The sequence below is a fragment of the Palaemon carinicauda genome, chromosome 39 (genome assembly GCF_036898095.1).
Source record: "Palaemon carinicauda isolate YSFRI2023 chromosome 39, ASM3689809v2, whole genome shotgun sequence".
Classification (NCBI taxonomy): Eukaryota; Metazoa; Arthropoda; class Malacostraca; order Decapoda; family Palaemonidae; genus Palaemon; species Palaemon carinicauda.
Window position 1 is genome coordinate 35194264 of NC_090763.1, and position 13806 is coordinate 35208069.

Sequence of the window (13806 nt, forward strand, 5' to 3'; positions counted from 1 at the left end):
GGAAGTGGCCCAAATGTAAGGCATGCCAGTTCCTTTAGATCCGCGAACCACTCTCTCTCTGGCCACCAGGGCGCTACCAAAGTCACCCACAGGTTGGCCGTCCTTCTCATTGGAAGACGTCCTCGAACGCTGCTGCTGGATCTGGCACAGGAAAACAAAACACGGGGAGCTATGCGTTTAGTCTCATGGCGAAGAGGTCTATCACCGGCGAGCCCCACTTCAGGGAGAGGGTTTTGACCACTTCTGGGTGTAGGGACCACTCGGGCCCTACCACTCGACACTTCCTATTGAGGCCGTCGGCCAGGACGTTCCTCTTCCCCGGAGAGAACCTGGCTGAAAAATTAATTTGTTCCACTTCAGCCCATTCTAGGAACTCCATCATGAGACTGCACCGTTCCCTCGACTTCAGTCCTCCTTGCTCTTTCACGTAGGCCACCACCGTGGCGTTGTCGCACCCCGGATCCACGGAGCTTCCCCGGGGTAGATGGATGATCTCTAGGCACGCTCTTTGTACGGTCCTCATCTCCAACACGTATACGTGCAGGTTCGTCTCCTCGACTTCCCATTTACCTTTTGCCATTTTGTCGAGAAGATGGGCACCCCAGCTCTCCTTGGATACGTCCGTGAACAGGAGCATCTCTGGAGGGTCGGCAGAAAAGGGCATTCCCTTGATGGTGTTCGTTCTGATTGCTACCACCCCAGGACTTCCTTCGTCTCCGGGGACACCAGGACTATCTAGTGCGGGGAGTCCTATCAGTCTTTGCCAGACCTTGGCTCTCCTGGGCTGGCCCGACAGGAAGGGCCAGAGTATCTGTTTCAGGATGTCCAGTTTCTCCGCGGAAGGGAAGGCCCTCGCCATCCGGGAGTCTAGAACCAACCCTAGGTAGGTCATCCTGGTGGAGGAAATCAGCCGGGACTTCTCCAGGTTGATGATGATACTCAAGACGTTGTAGAATTGCAGGAGCTTCTCGTCTTGCTCTCTCAGTACTTCCTCTGAGACTGAAAGCAACAACCAGTCATCTAGGTACCGAATCTGGCGGACGTCCTGTTCGTGCGCCCAGCCTGAAACTGTTGGGAAGACCTTCGTGAAGCCCTGAGGACTGTCGACAGTCCGAAGCATAGGGTTTTGAACTGCCATGTTTTGGTACTCCATTTTACCCTTAGGAACCTCCTGTTGGAGGGATGAACAGGGACCTGGAAGTAGACGTCTTTGAGGCCTATGGACCTCATGAAGTCCTCCTCCTTCAAGGTCGCTAGGACCGACTTCGGAGTGTCCATCTTGAAGTCGGTGTTGCACACGAATTGTTGAGGGCTGAAAGGTCTCCAGAACCCTGTCGCCTTCTCCACCAGGAAGAGCCTGTTGTAGAACTCTGGACTCGGTTTCTCGACTGGTTCTACTGCCCCTTTCGCCAGCATTGCCGAGCATCTTCCTGCAATACTGCTACTCTCAAGGGGTCGTTGGGTGCCAACCACTCCGCCTGTTGATCTGGGATCCGAGGTGGGGGTCCGCTAGGAAGGGACGCTTGTACCCCTCCTTTAGTACTGCTACGGTCCACGGATCCGCTCCGTGGTCCCGCCATACTTGCCAATATCGTTTGAGGCATCCCCCCACCTGAGGCGCCAGCAGGAGTAGGGGGCCTCCCCTCCTAACTCCTTCGAGAGCCGCGGCCTCTCCTGGAGCCCGAGTAGGAGGGTCTGAAGGTTAACTGAGGAGTCGAAGCTCCCCTATGGGGGGCAAGGCAAGGGAAAGATTACGTGTGCCAACTTCTACATCCGACGGGCGGACGGAGGTGAAGAGGCACAGGGCAAAGGTGCGGGGGTCTCTCTCCAGCGGCCACTGAGGCAGGCACTGGAGAGGCAATAGCCCCGTTTGACCCGCTAGGGGGAAAACCATTTTGCCTTCATCACGGATGGAGCCGTCAGGAACGGGGGTACCCATCATGGGTCTACCCCCTCCCGGGGCAATCCGTGGGGTTTAAGTACCCTGCCATGTCAGCGGCCTCTTCCGATGCTTGGATGGGGCTGGCCGGGACGATGGCACGGCTGGCTCCATCATGGATGGAGCCGCCAGAACGGAGGTAGCCGGCATGGGTGTGTCATCGGCCACCTCCAATGCTTGGATGGGGCTGGCCGGGACGATGGAGCGGCCATCTCCATCACGGATGAAGCCACTGGGACGGAGGTAGCCGTCATGGGTCTACCCCCTCCCGGGGAGATCCATGGGGTTTAAGTACCCTGCCATGTCAGCGACCGCCTCCGATGCTTGGATGGGGCTGGCCGGGACGATGGCACGGCTGGCTCCATCACGGATGGAGCCGCCGGGACGGAGGTAGCCGTCATGGGTGTGTCAGCAGCCACCTCCAATGCTTGGATGGAGTTGGCCGGGACGATGGAGCGGCTATCTCCATCACGGATGAAGCCACTGGGAAGGAGGTAGCCGTCATGGGTCTACCCCCTCCCAGGGAAATCCGTGGGGTTTAAGTACCCTGCCATGTCAGCGGGCTCCTCCGATGCTTGGATGGGGCTGGCCGGGACTTATGCCGGTCTGCCAGAGCCTGCTGTAGGGTTGCCGGGGTTCACGTCGAAGGACGGGCACCGCCGTCGGAACGGGGGCCTCCGTCCTGGGTCCAGGACTCGGCTGCCAGACCGAAGGGGCGACTCTCTCCGCTGGGCGGATGGAGCCGGAACCTTCGCGGACTTACGCCTGTCGACTGGAACCTGCCATGATGAGTCCCTCCGTCGGGTGCCGCTGCTGCCAGAGGAGTATCTATCCGGGGAGTTCGTCCTCGGACGCCAACTTGAAGGGCCCGGTGCCGCCGCTAGCTCCAGCAGCCTGTCGAGGTGAACCACCACCCACTCACTGCTCTTGGGGGATCTTGAGCGCCGACTCTCGTGGCGCGACCCCGAGGGGGAGTGAGAACGCGACAACTTCCTGCAGGACTTCTCCCTTCGTCTCCTGAGCTTCCTCAGCGCCTCGGGTTGGGAGGCTCCTTCACGGCGACGTCCTCGGCTGCAGAAGTGACTGAAAAACACGCCAAAGAGGCTGGAGAAGAATTAGGGACATTTTTCCCCCACATGGGGTCATCAGAGGAGACGTGGCCTGCTTGCACCAGGACTCCGTCTCCCAACACACTCCCGCCCCTCCCTAAAGACCCTCACTCGTCTGGAACGACGCCACAACCCCACTATCCTGAAGATCACTCTTGGGGAAGGGCCGCGGGCCTCTTCCCCATAACGGACTTACCTCGTCCCCTACTCTGGGTAGGGGAGGGTGGTAGGGAAGGTCTGTCAGACGAGACGCCCGGCGAAGCAAGGGAGGAAGGGGCGCTAGGCTTCTTAGGCGACCTCTTCGTCGCCTACTTCTTCTTGGTGCTATACCGCACCCACTCAGACTCCTGGGGAAGAGCAATGGGCCACTTCCCCACAACTGACTTACCTCGTCCCCTACTCTGGGTAGGGGAAGATGGCTGTATAAAAGAAGCTCCATTCGATGAGGCATCGGGAGAAGTAAGCGGCGAGGAGAGGCTCGTCTTCCTATGAGACCTCTTGGACGCCTTCTTCTTCTTGGTGCCGAAGCGCACCCACTGCACCACGTTCCAGGACTCGCACTCCGGACACGTGGCTGTAGGAGAACATAAGCTGCCCCTACACGACGAACACAGAGGATAAGGGTAGGAAGGGGTATAGAATGAACACAATGGGTCCACGTGGGGACCGCGTAAGACACAAAAGGGGGGTCGGGGACACAAAGGGTCGCACTGGGTAAGGAGAGAGCGTCGAGATGTTATCACGACGCGACCAGAGAACTTACTGGAGATCGAGACCTGAGCAAGCATGCTCTCTGACCTGGGGATAGCCTCAGGGCGTGTTCCACTCCACCTGAGGTTACCCCTCATAGAAAACGGGACTAGGGTAAACTACACAAAACTCTGGTAGGTTGGGAGGAGATCCCAGATACTCCTAAGAAAGTAGTTCGAGGTAAGTACTCTGTGTTGGAACAAATATGATTTTAAAAGGTGAAGGATTTGTATATGTAGCCTATAGGAATAACTATTATTATATGATGATATGGAATAAACCTGGTGTGGAAGGTTGTGTTATCTTATCCTGCAATAAAATTAAGTGGGATATGAAGAAACAAAATGAAATTAGCTATTACTGTCCTTACCTCAAGCTGTGAATAGTCTCCAACAGTGCTACTGGTGAGTCTTGACAGTTAACAGTGATATCCATGGATGACTCACTCAATGTGCTGGTTCTTCATTTGCATAAATCAGAGCAGTTATTTAGCTACTGATCTTGGTACCTGCATTCAAGATGAGCCATTTTCCCTCTGAACATTTAACAACAATAAGGCACCTGTAACTGTTAACTGAGTAAAAATGAAAACCAAACTATTCAAAGAGACAAGATATTAAGTCTGTTCAAATAATTCAACACTTCATTTTCTAATTTCCCTTTGTAGAGATACTCTCACTGTCATAAGAAGGGAAGCTGACTGACTTGCTGTCTTCAGAGTCCTTACTATTATTTTCTGTAAAAGACGAAACTTTTGAATTACTAAAACTCTCTTTACTGACCGTTTCATCAGAAAGTTTAGTAGAACTCTGCGTCTGTTCAGATGACTCTGTTTCAAATGAATTCGAATTAGATATTAAAGAGGTCACTAATGTAGCTTTGTCTTCCTTCTTGATTTTAGCTAAGGCTGCATCTCTTTTAACATTAGTAGAATAGTGCATCATTTTCAAAGGTGCCATGTCTCTGTGTGCATGCGAAACCTGATTTCCACCATTTTCTTTCGAGGTAGTATTTCTAGGAATGTTCTGCTGAAGCATCAATTCTACTGCCTCATTAGCAGCTGTTGCCCCATCTAAATCAAACTCAAGAGGCTTTATAAAACCCTGTGCAACTAATGAAGCCCAAAACTCTTCCTTTTGTAATTTAATCTGATCTGTTATATTACCACTTTCGGTGACACGAAATTCCCTTTCAAGCAAGGCAAAATTATCCTCGAGACTGCTGTCCCTAGACATCTCACTAATACCATCACTACCAGTCTTAAATGCTTTTTCTGGTTTTGATTCACAGTTAATCTTAATATTCCCAAGAGGATCACCTATTGTTATAGATGTAGATGGGAATTGTAGATGGCTCTTGAATATCTTTGTCTGTTCCTCTTTCCGTGTAACATTACTGAGCATGTTTTGTGCCTGGTTAATTGCCATTTGAAGTGTGTTCTCAGGGAAATCCACCTTTTTTTCTAGTCTTCTTGAAACTTCCCCAATAACATCTATGTTCTGTTTTTGTTCTTCTTCAATTTTGCAAACCCTGAAAATGATAAATAAAATGGAAACTAATTCCTCACTTCAATTTAAAATTTCCTTATTAAGGTCATATTAAATATGCAATTTGATACTTCAATCTCAAAATGATAAAACTATTTTGAAAAGCCATAAAATAATGAAAAAAGGAGTGTTTACATTTAAGCAGTTATTATTATCCATATTTTTTTAAAAAATAATGCAAACTTGCTGCCCAAGTTTCACTGCTCATGAACTTGTCACCACAGGGATTCACTTTTAATTATTACTGTAATACAACTTACTGTCTATCGAGTCATTTCAATCATTTAAGCTACAAAAATATATAATCTTAGAGAGAGACTATGCCATATATGTCTTCACCTATAGCTAAGAAAATTAGAAATACTGTTCAAGAAAAAGAGGTTTGAAAAAATAGTTATGATTGTGGAATTATTTACTGAGCACTAGTTTCTTATAAAGTCAATATTCACCTCAGTGGACTCAATAATTTATTTTACTTATCAAAATGATATTTTAATTATAAAATAAATTTTTGAATATACTTACCCGGTGAATATATAATAGCTGCAACTCTGTTGCTCGACAGACACATACAGTAAAAACTCGCCAGCGATCGCTATACAGGTTGCGGGTGTGCCCACCAGCACCAACTGTCGGCCAGATACCACTCTCGATGTAAACAAAGACTCAATTTCTTCTCATCCCACTGCATCTCTATTGGGGAGGAAGGAAGGGTCGTTTAATTTATATATTCACCGGGTAAGTATATTCAAAAATTTATTCTATAATTAAAATATCATTTTTAAATATTTAACTTAGCCGGTGAATATATAATAGCTGATTCACACCCAAGGAGGTGGGTAGAGACCAGAGTTAAATATGTTTACATCGTATAAGCTAAGAGTTTTTTTATTTCATTTTGACAGTTATCAATATAACAAAACAAAAATAAATAGGTACCTGGTAAGGAAGTCGACTTAGACGATTACTCTGCCTTGTAAGTACGTCTTCCTTATGGAGCCCAGCGATCCTCTTAGGATGCTGACAGACCCCCAGGAGCTGAAGTATCAAGGGCTGCAACCCATACAACAGGACCTCATCAAACCCCTAATCTGGGCGCTCTCAAGAAATGACTTTGACCACCCGCCAAATCAACCAGGATGCGAAAGGCTTCTTAGCCTTCCGGACAACCCATAAAAACAACATTAAAACATTTCAAGAGACAGATTAAAAGGATATGGAATTAGGGAATTGTAGTGGTTGAGCCCTCACCCACTACTGCACTCGCTGCTACGAATGGTCCCAGTGTGTAGCAGTTCTCGTAAAGAGACTGGACATCTTTCAAGTAAAATGACGCGAACACTGACTTGCTTCTCCAATAGGTTGCGTCCATGATACTTTGCAGAGATCTATTTTGCTTAAAGGCCACGGAAGTTGCTACAGCTCTAACCTCGTGCGTCTTAACCTTAAGCAAAGATCGGTCTTCCTCACTCAAGTGTGAATGAGCTTCTCGTATTAACAATCTGATAAAATATGACAAAGCATTCTTTGACATAGGCAAGGATGGTTTCTTAACCGAACACCATAACGCTTCAGATTGGCCTCGTAAAGGTTTAGTACGAGCTAAGTAGAACTTAAGAGCTCTAACAGGGCATAAGACTCTTTCTAGTTCATTGCCTACGATCTCCAATAAGCTAGGAATATCGAAAGATTTAGGCCAAGGACGAGAAGGTAGCTCATTTTTGGCTAGGAAACCAAGTTGCAGAGAACAAGTAGCTTTTTCTGACGAAAACCCGATGTTCTTGCTAAAGGCATGAAGCTCACTGACTCTTTTAGCCGAGGCTAAGCATACCAGGAAAAGAGTCTTAAGAGTGAGATCTTTCAGGGAGGCTGACTGTAAAGGCTCAAACCTGTCTGACATGAGGAATCTTAGGACCACGTCTAAATTCCACCCAGGAGTAGCCAAACGACGCTCCTTAGAGGTCTCGAAAGACTTAAGGAGGTCTTGCAGATCTTTATTGTTGGAAAGATCTAAGCCTCTATGCCGGAAGACCGAGGCCAACATGCTTCTGTAGCCCTTGATAGTGGGAGCTGAAAGGGATCGTCCTTTTCTCAGGTATAAGAGAAAATCAGCTATTTGGGCTACAGAGGTACTGGTCGAGGATACGGAAACTGACTTGCACCAGTCTCGGAAGACTTCCCACTTCGATTGGTAGACTCTAATGGTAGACGCTCTCCTTGCTCTGGCAATCGCACTGGCTGCCTCCTTCGAAAAGCCTCTAGCTCTCGAGAGTCTTTCGATAGTCTGAAGGCAGTCAGACGAAGAGCGTGGAGGCTTTGGTGTACCTTCTTTACGTGTGGCTGACGTAGAAGGTCTACTCTTAGAGGAAGACTTCTGGGAACGTCTACTAACCATCGAAGTACCTCGGTGAACCATTCTCTCGCGGGCCAGAGGGGAGCAACTAACGTCAACCTTGTCCCTTCGTGAGAGGCGAATTTCTGCAGTACCTTGTTGACAATCTTGAATGGTGGGAATGCGTAAAGATCCAGATGTGACCAATCTAGGAGGAAGGCATCTATATATATTGCTGCTGGGTCCGGGACTGGAGAGCAATAGATTGGAAGCCTCTTGGTCAGCGAGGTTGCAAAGAGATCTATGGTGGGTTGACCCCAAGTTGCCCAAAGTCTCTTGCACACATCCTTGTGGAGGGTCCATTCGGTTGGAATTACTTGACCTTTCCGACTATGACAATCTGCTAGGACGTTCAAGTCGCCCTGGATGAACCTCGTTACTAGGGAGATGCCTCGATCTTTTGACCAGATGAGCAGGTCCCTTGCGATCTCGTACAACGTCAGTGAGTGGGTACCTCCCTGTTTGGAAATGTACGCCAAGGCCGTGGTGTTGTCCGAGTTTACTTCCACCACTTTGCCTCGAAGGAGATTCTCGAAGCTTATCAAGGCCAGATGAACCGCCAAAAGCTCCTTGCTGTTGATATGCATGCTCCTCTGACTCGAGTTCCACAGACCTGAGCATTCCCGACCGTCCAGCGTCGCGCCCCAGCCCAAGTCCGATGCGTCCGAGAAGAGAACGTGGTTGGGTGTCTGAACTGCCAGGGGAAGACCCTCTCGTAGGCTGATATTGTCCTTCCACCAAGTCAGACAAGACTTTATCTTTTCGGAAATCGGGATCGAGACCGCCTCTAGCGTCTTGTCCTTTTTCCAGTGAAAAGCCAGATGGAATTGAAGAGGACGGAGGTGTAGCCTTCCTAGCAAGACAAATTGCTCCAGGGATGACAGCGTCCCTACCAGACTCATCCACAGCCTGACTGAGCAGCGTTCTTTCTTCAGCATCTTCTGGATGGAGAGCAGGGCTTGATCTATTCTGGGGGCCGACGGAAAAGCCCGAAAAACTTGACTGTGAATCTCCATCCCTAAATACAGAATAGTTTGGGATGGGACCAGCTGTGACTTTTCCAAATTGACTAGGAGTCCCAATTCCTTGGTCAGATCTAGAGTCCAATTGAGATCCTTCAGACAGCGACGACTGGAAGAGGCTCTGAGAAGCCAGTCGTCCAAATAAAGGGAGGCTCGGATGTCCGATAAGTGGAGGAATTTTGCCACATTCCTCATAAGCCTCGTAAACACGAGAGGAGCTGTGCTTAGGCCAAAGCACAGGGCCCGAAACTGGTACACCACATCTTCGAAGACGAATCTCAGAAAGGGTTGGGAGTCTGAGTGAATGGGGATGTGGAAGTAGGCGTCCCTTAGGTCTAGAGAGACCATCCAGTCTTCCTTTCTGACCGCTGCTAGGACTGACTTTGTGGTCTCCATGGTAAACTTCGTCTTTGTGACAAAGACATTCAGAGCACTGACGTCTAGCACCGGTCTCCAACCTCCTGTCTTCTTTGATACTAGGAAGAGACGGTTGTAAAACCCCGGTGATTGAAGGTCCGAGACTTTGACCACCGCTCCCTTCTCTAGCAAAAGAGACACTTCCAGTTTCAGGGCTTGTCTCTTTTCTTCCTCTCTGTACCTGGGAGAGAGATCGATGGGGGACGTCGCTAGAGGGGGTTTGCGTACAAAAGGGATTTTGTACCCCTCTCTGAGCAACCTCACAGATTGTTGATCTGCGCCTCTCTTCTCCCAGGCTTGCCAGAAGTTCTTGAGTCTGGCACCTACTGCTGTCTGAAGTTGCGGGCAGTCAGACTCTGCCCTTAGAGGACTTGGATCCTTTTCTCTTCCCTCTCTTCCCTTCGGCACGAGCACCTCCCCTGCTGGAGGCTCTGCCACGAAAGGGCGGGATAAACTGAGACGCTGGAGTGTCTATCCTAGGTCTAGCAGACAATGCAGGCAAAGGGGGAGCTTTGCGAGCCGAGGACGCAACTAGATCGTGGGTGTCCTTCTGCACTAAAGAAAAGGCAATTTCCTTAACCAAGACTTCAGGAAACAGGCACTTGGACAAGGGCGCAAAGAGTAGCTCAGATCTTTGGCATGGCGTCACTCCAGCAGACAGGAAAGAACATAGAGACTCTCGTTTCTTCAGGACTCCGGACGTGAATGAAGCGGCAAGTTCGTTGGACCCATCACGGACGGCCTTGTCCATGCAGGACATAATGAGTAAGGAAACATCCTTATCAGCAGAAGAGATTTTCCTACTCAGGGCTCCTAAACACCAGTCTAGGAAGTTAAAGACTTCGAACGCCCTAAATATACCTTTAAGAAGGTGGTCCAGGTCCGAGGGTGACCAACAAATCTTCGAGCGTCTCATGGCAAGGCGGCGGGGAGAGTCTACAAGACTTGAGAAGTCGCCCTGGGCAGAGGCAGGAACTCCCAAGCCGAGAACTTCTCCCGTGGCATACCAGACGCTCGATCTAGACGAGAGTTTAGATGGGGGGAAGGCAAATGCTGTCTTCCCTAAACTCCTCTTGGTCTCTAACCAATCGCCTAACAGCCGTAAAGCTCTCTTGGATGAGCGAGAGAGAACGAGTTTAGTAAAGGCAGGCATGGTAGTAGGAACGCCTAAGACAAACTCTGACGGCGGCAAACGAGGAGCCACAGAAATAAAGTGGTCAGGGAACAACTCCTTAAACACAGCCATGACTTTTCTAAAGTCCAAGGATGGTTGGACTGCTTTAGGCTCATCAAGTTCTGAAGGTTGATCCTCAGGATGTGGTTCAGCAACGTCCTCATCTGACAGTTCCTCATCCGATAACTGATGAGAAAACGGCAAAGGTGTGGGCAACGTTTGACTCGCCGAGTCCGGTCGCACAGGTGCATACGTGACGGAGCCGGACGCAGCGTCATGGAACTGCTGAACAGTCTGGGAACTGTCAACAACCACAGGTGCGCGAGGACGCACAGCGTCCACCCGAGACTGTTTAGACCGTCTGGGTTGTGCAGTCAACACCATACCGGGTTGCGGAGGTTGACGCACCGCGTCAAAACAAGTCACCTCTGATGGTTGATGAACGTCCTGAACGTCACCAACCACATCCGTGCGTTGCCTAACGTCAACGTGCGGCTGGAAATCCACACTGGGTCGCATCGGTGGAGGTACTACCCCAACTGGTTGACGCGAGAAAGCTACCTCAACGTCAACAGGACGCACAACAGACCGCTTGGATGGTTGTTGGCCAGTAGGTTCAGCGGCAACCTTCTCCGCATTGTAGTCCTCCATCAAGGACGCAAGCTTGGACTGCATGTCTTGCAGTAACACCCATTTAGGGTCTACGGAAGCAGGTGCGGTAACAGACGGGGTGAGCGACTGAGACGGCACAACTTTGCCTCTCTTAGGCGGCGAGCAGTCATCAGATGACGGCAACGGGTCCGAACTGTCCCAGTGGCTACAACCGGGACGTTGGACTTGTCCTGAAGGGACCGACTTACGCTTTAAAGGTCTGGAGACCTTGGTCCAAGGTTTCTTACGAGAAACACCTTCGGACGACGAGGTAAAAATGGGCTCTCTCGTCTTACGTTGGTAGGGGCGATCTTGGAGAGATACGCCTGATACCATAGAGGGAACGTCTGTTCGCTGATCAAGGCCTCTCGAACCCATGAGTCGTACGACATTGCTTCTCCCCTGGGCTTGGGAGCTTGCAAGAGGTCCCGGACTAGGTGGACGACAGGCACGAACAGACGAACCCTCGAGCGCAACACTTTGAGAAACACTAGGCACTTTAACACTTTCCGCCGTGGCACTTTGGCACTTTAGTTCCTTTACGTCCGCCATGAGTTGATTCCGGTCACTTGCTAAGGCCTCAACTCTCTCCCCCAAGGCATGAATAGCACGCATCATGTCTAGCATCGACGGTTCCTGAGTGCTAGGAGGGGGGTTAGGAACAACCACTACAGGGGAAGGATTAGGTTCAGGGGCATGTGGAGAGGAAAAATCTACCGACCTAGAAGAACTTCTCCTTACCCTATCTCTCTCTAGTCTGCGTGTGTATTTATCAAATTCGATAAAATCGAATTCCGAAAGGCCCACGCATTCCTCACACCGATCTTCCAATTGACAGGTTTTACCCCGACAATTGGAACAAACAGTGTGAGGGTCGAGAGAAGCCTTTGGAAGACGCCTATGACAGTCCCTAGCATTACATTTTCTGAACTTGGGAACTTATGAAGGGTCAGCCATTTTGAATTAGTCAAGGGAAAATTCCAAAAAATGATCTAAGTCATCAACAATTAATCCGATCCAAAAAAGAGTTCATGGATTTATTTGAAGAAAAAACACCTGTACTGCGAAAGCTCAAACCAAATTAAAGTACTTCACCTAATATGATGGGAAAAACTCCAGGTTCAACAGCGAGTAAAGTACGTCTTGTCGACACGTCGACAGAGAAGAAATTGAGTCTTTGTTTACATCGAGAGTGGTATCTGGCCGACAGTTGGCGCTGGTGGGCACACCCGCAACCTGTATAGCGATCGCTGGCGAGTTTTTACTGTATGTGTCTGTCGAGCAACAGAGTTGCAGCTATTATATATTCACCGGCTAAGTTAAATATTTAAAAATTATACTTGAAACTACATCATTTTTTAAAGAGATATGTAAAAAAGACACTCCAGTTTGTCTTATCAGAAATCACTTACCTCTCCAGCATATATTGTATCTGACGACTAATATCTTCAGCTATAGATTCCATGGGCAAAACTTGTGTTGGATCCTTTCCTACAGACAGTTCCTGTTTAGTTCTTTCCTGTAAAGAATCCGATTTGAGAAACAACAAAGACTACTAAAAGGTAGAAAATACAAATATGTTAAAATTATGATTTAATTTTCTTCCAAATATCAAACTCCTGATATCTCAAACATTATTATTATTACTTGCTATGCTACAACCCTAGATTGGACAGCAGGATGCTACAAGCCCAGGGGCTCCAACAGGGAAAATAGCGTGAGGAAAGGAAACAAGGAAAATAAAATATTTTAATAACAGTAACAACATTGAAATATAAAAAATTTTTTAAGTAATTTTTATTTTTCCTAACATACTTACCGAGAACTACTTTCTTAGGAGTTACCTGTAACCTCCTCTCTACCGACCAGAGTTTTGTGTAGTGTACCCTGTACCCCGCTTTCTATGGAGGCCTACCCCCGGCATTAAAGAATGTGCCCCGAGGGTAGGCTTATCGTTAGGTCGAGGTCCGCCCGGGTCAACAGCTCCAGTAAGTTCTATTGAAATAGCACAATGCTTGCAAGGGAAGAGAGGCACTCGGGGAAGGAAGGGAGGGCCATTACCCGAAAGTAGTTCTCGGTAAGTATGTTAGGAAAAATAAAAATTACTTAAAATTTTTGATTTGTTCCAACACGAATACTTACCTCGAACTACTTTCTTAGGAGACTTACACTTTAGGAGGCGGGAGTGCTATTCTGACCCCCTGACCCGGTAAGCGGAGGCCAAGAGGCCTAGGAATAACGGTACATACTAGAAAACGGATGAGAGGGTAACTACACAAAGAGCTCACGTTAGTGTCTAAGTACTCACCCTTTGAAAAAACTTCTGATGTTGCATCCAGTAGCGTAGTCGTGAAGAATGTGTTATCCGATGGTACAAGTTGGTACTCCCCGATGAGGCTAGGAAGCAACTGGGTAGGATGGAAGGAAAACGCACCTGTGTCTCCCGGTTGCTATCCGTGATTGAGCCTGGGGCTTTTACCGTTACACCACTTGGAGGGCGGAGATGACTGTTCCAAGGGAGAACCCGTCTAAGGACTTCCTCGAGTAGTCCTTGAAGTAATGGGCAGTGAAGGTTGACTGGTTCGACCAAGTACCTGCTCGAAGGATCTGACCTACTGCCATGTTTTTCTCAAAGGCTAAGGACGTGCTCAGGCCTCTGATGTCATGAGGTCTGGGGGTGCCTGGCACTGCTATGCCTTTCTCCTTGTAGGCTCTGGCAATAACTTGTCTCAACCAGAAGGAAATGGTGTTCTTGGACACTTGCTTCTTAGTAATACCCGTGGATACGAAGAGGCTCTTGATGCC

The 13806-nt window shown here is 48.8% G+C and overlaps 2 protein-coding genes across 5 annotated transcripts in view; both read right to left on the reverse strand.

The window, feature by feature from the left end:
• LOC137631117 (plasmolipin-like) overlaps window positions 1–13806 on the reverse strand; it is a 232385-nt gene that overhangs the window by 118329 nt on the left and 100250 nt on the right. The window lies entirely within an intron of this gene.
• LOC137631115 (uncharacterized) overlaps window positions 1–13806 on the reverse strand; it is a 104021-nt gene that overhangs the window by 26333 nt on the left and 63882 nt on the right. For both annotated transcript variants that reach the window (XM_068362765.1, XM_068362766.1), the window contains exons 10-11: window positions 12414–12520; window positions 4169–5328 (exon numbers count right to left, since the gene is read on the reverse strand). In XM_068362765.1, the coding sequence (XP_068218866.1) occupies window positions 4449–5328; window positions 12414–12520 (987 nt within the window). In that variant the 3' untranslated portion in view covers window positions 4169–4448. The remainder of the gene's footprint in view (window positions 1–4168; window positions 5329–12413; window positions 12521–13806) is intronic.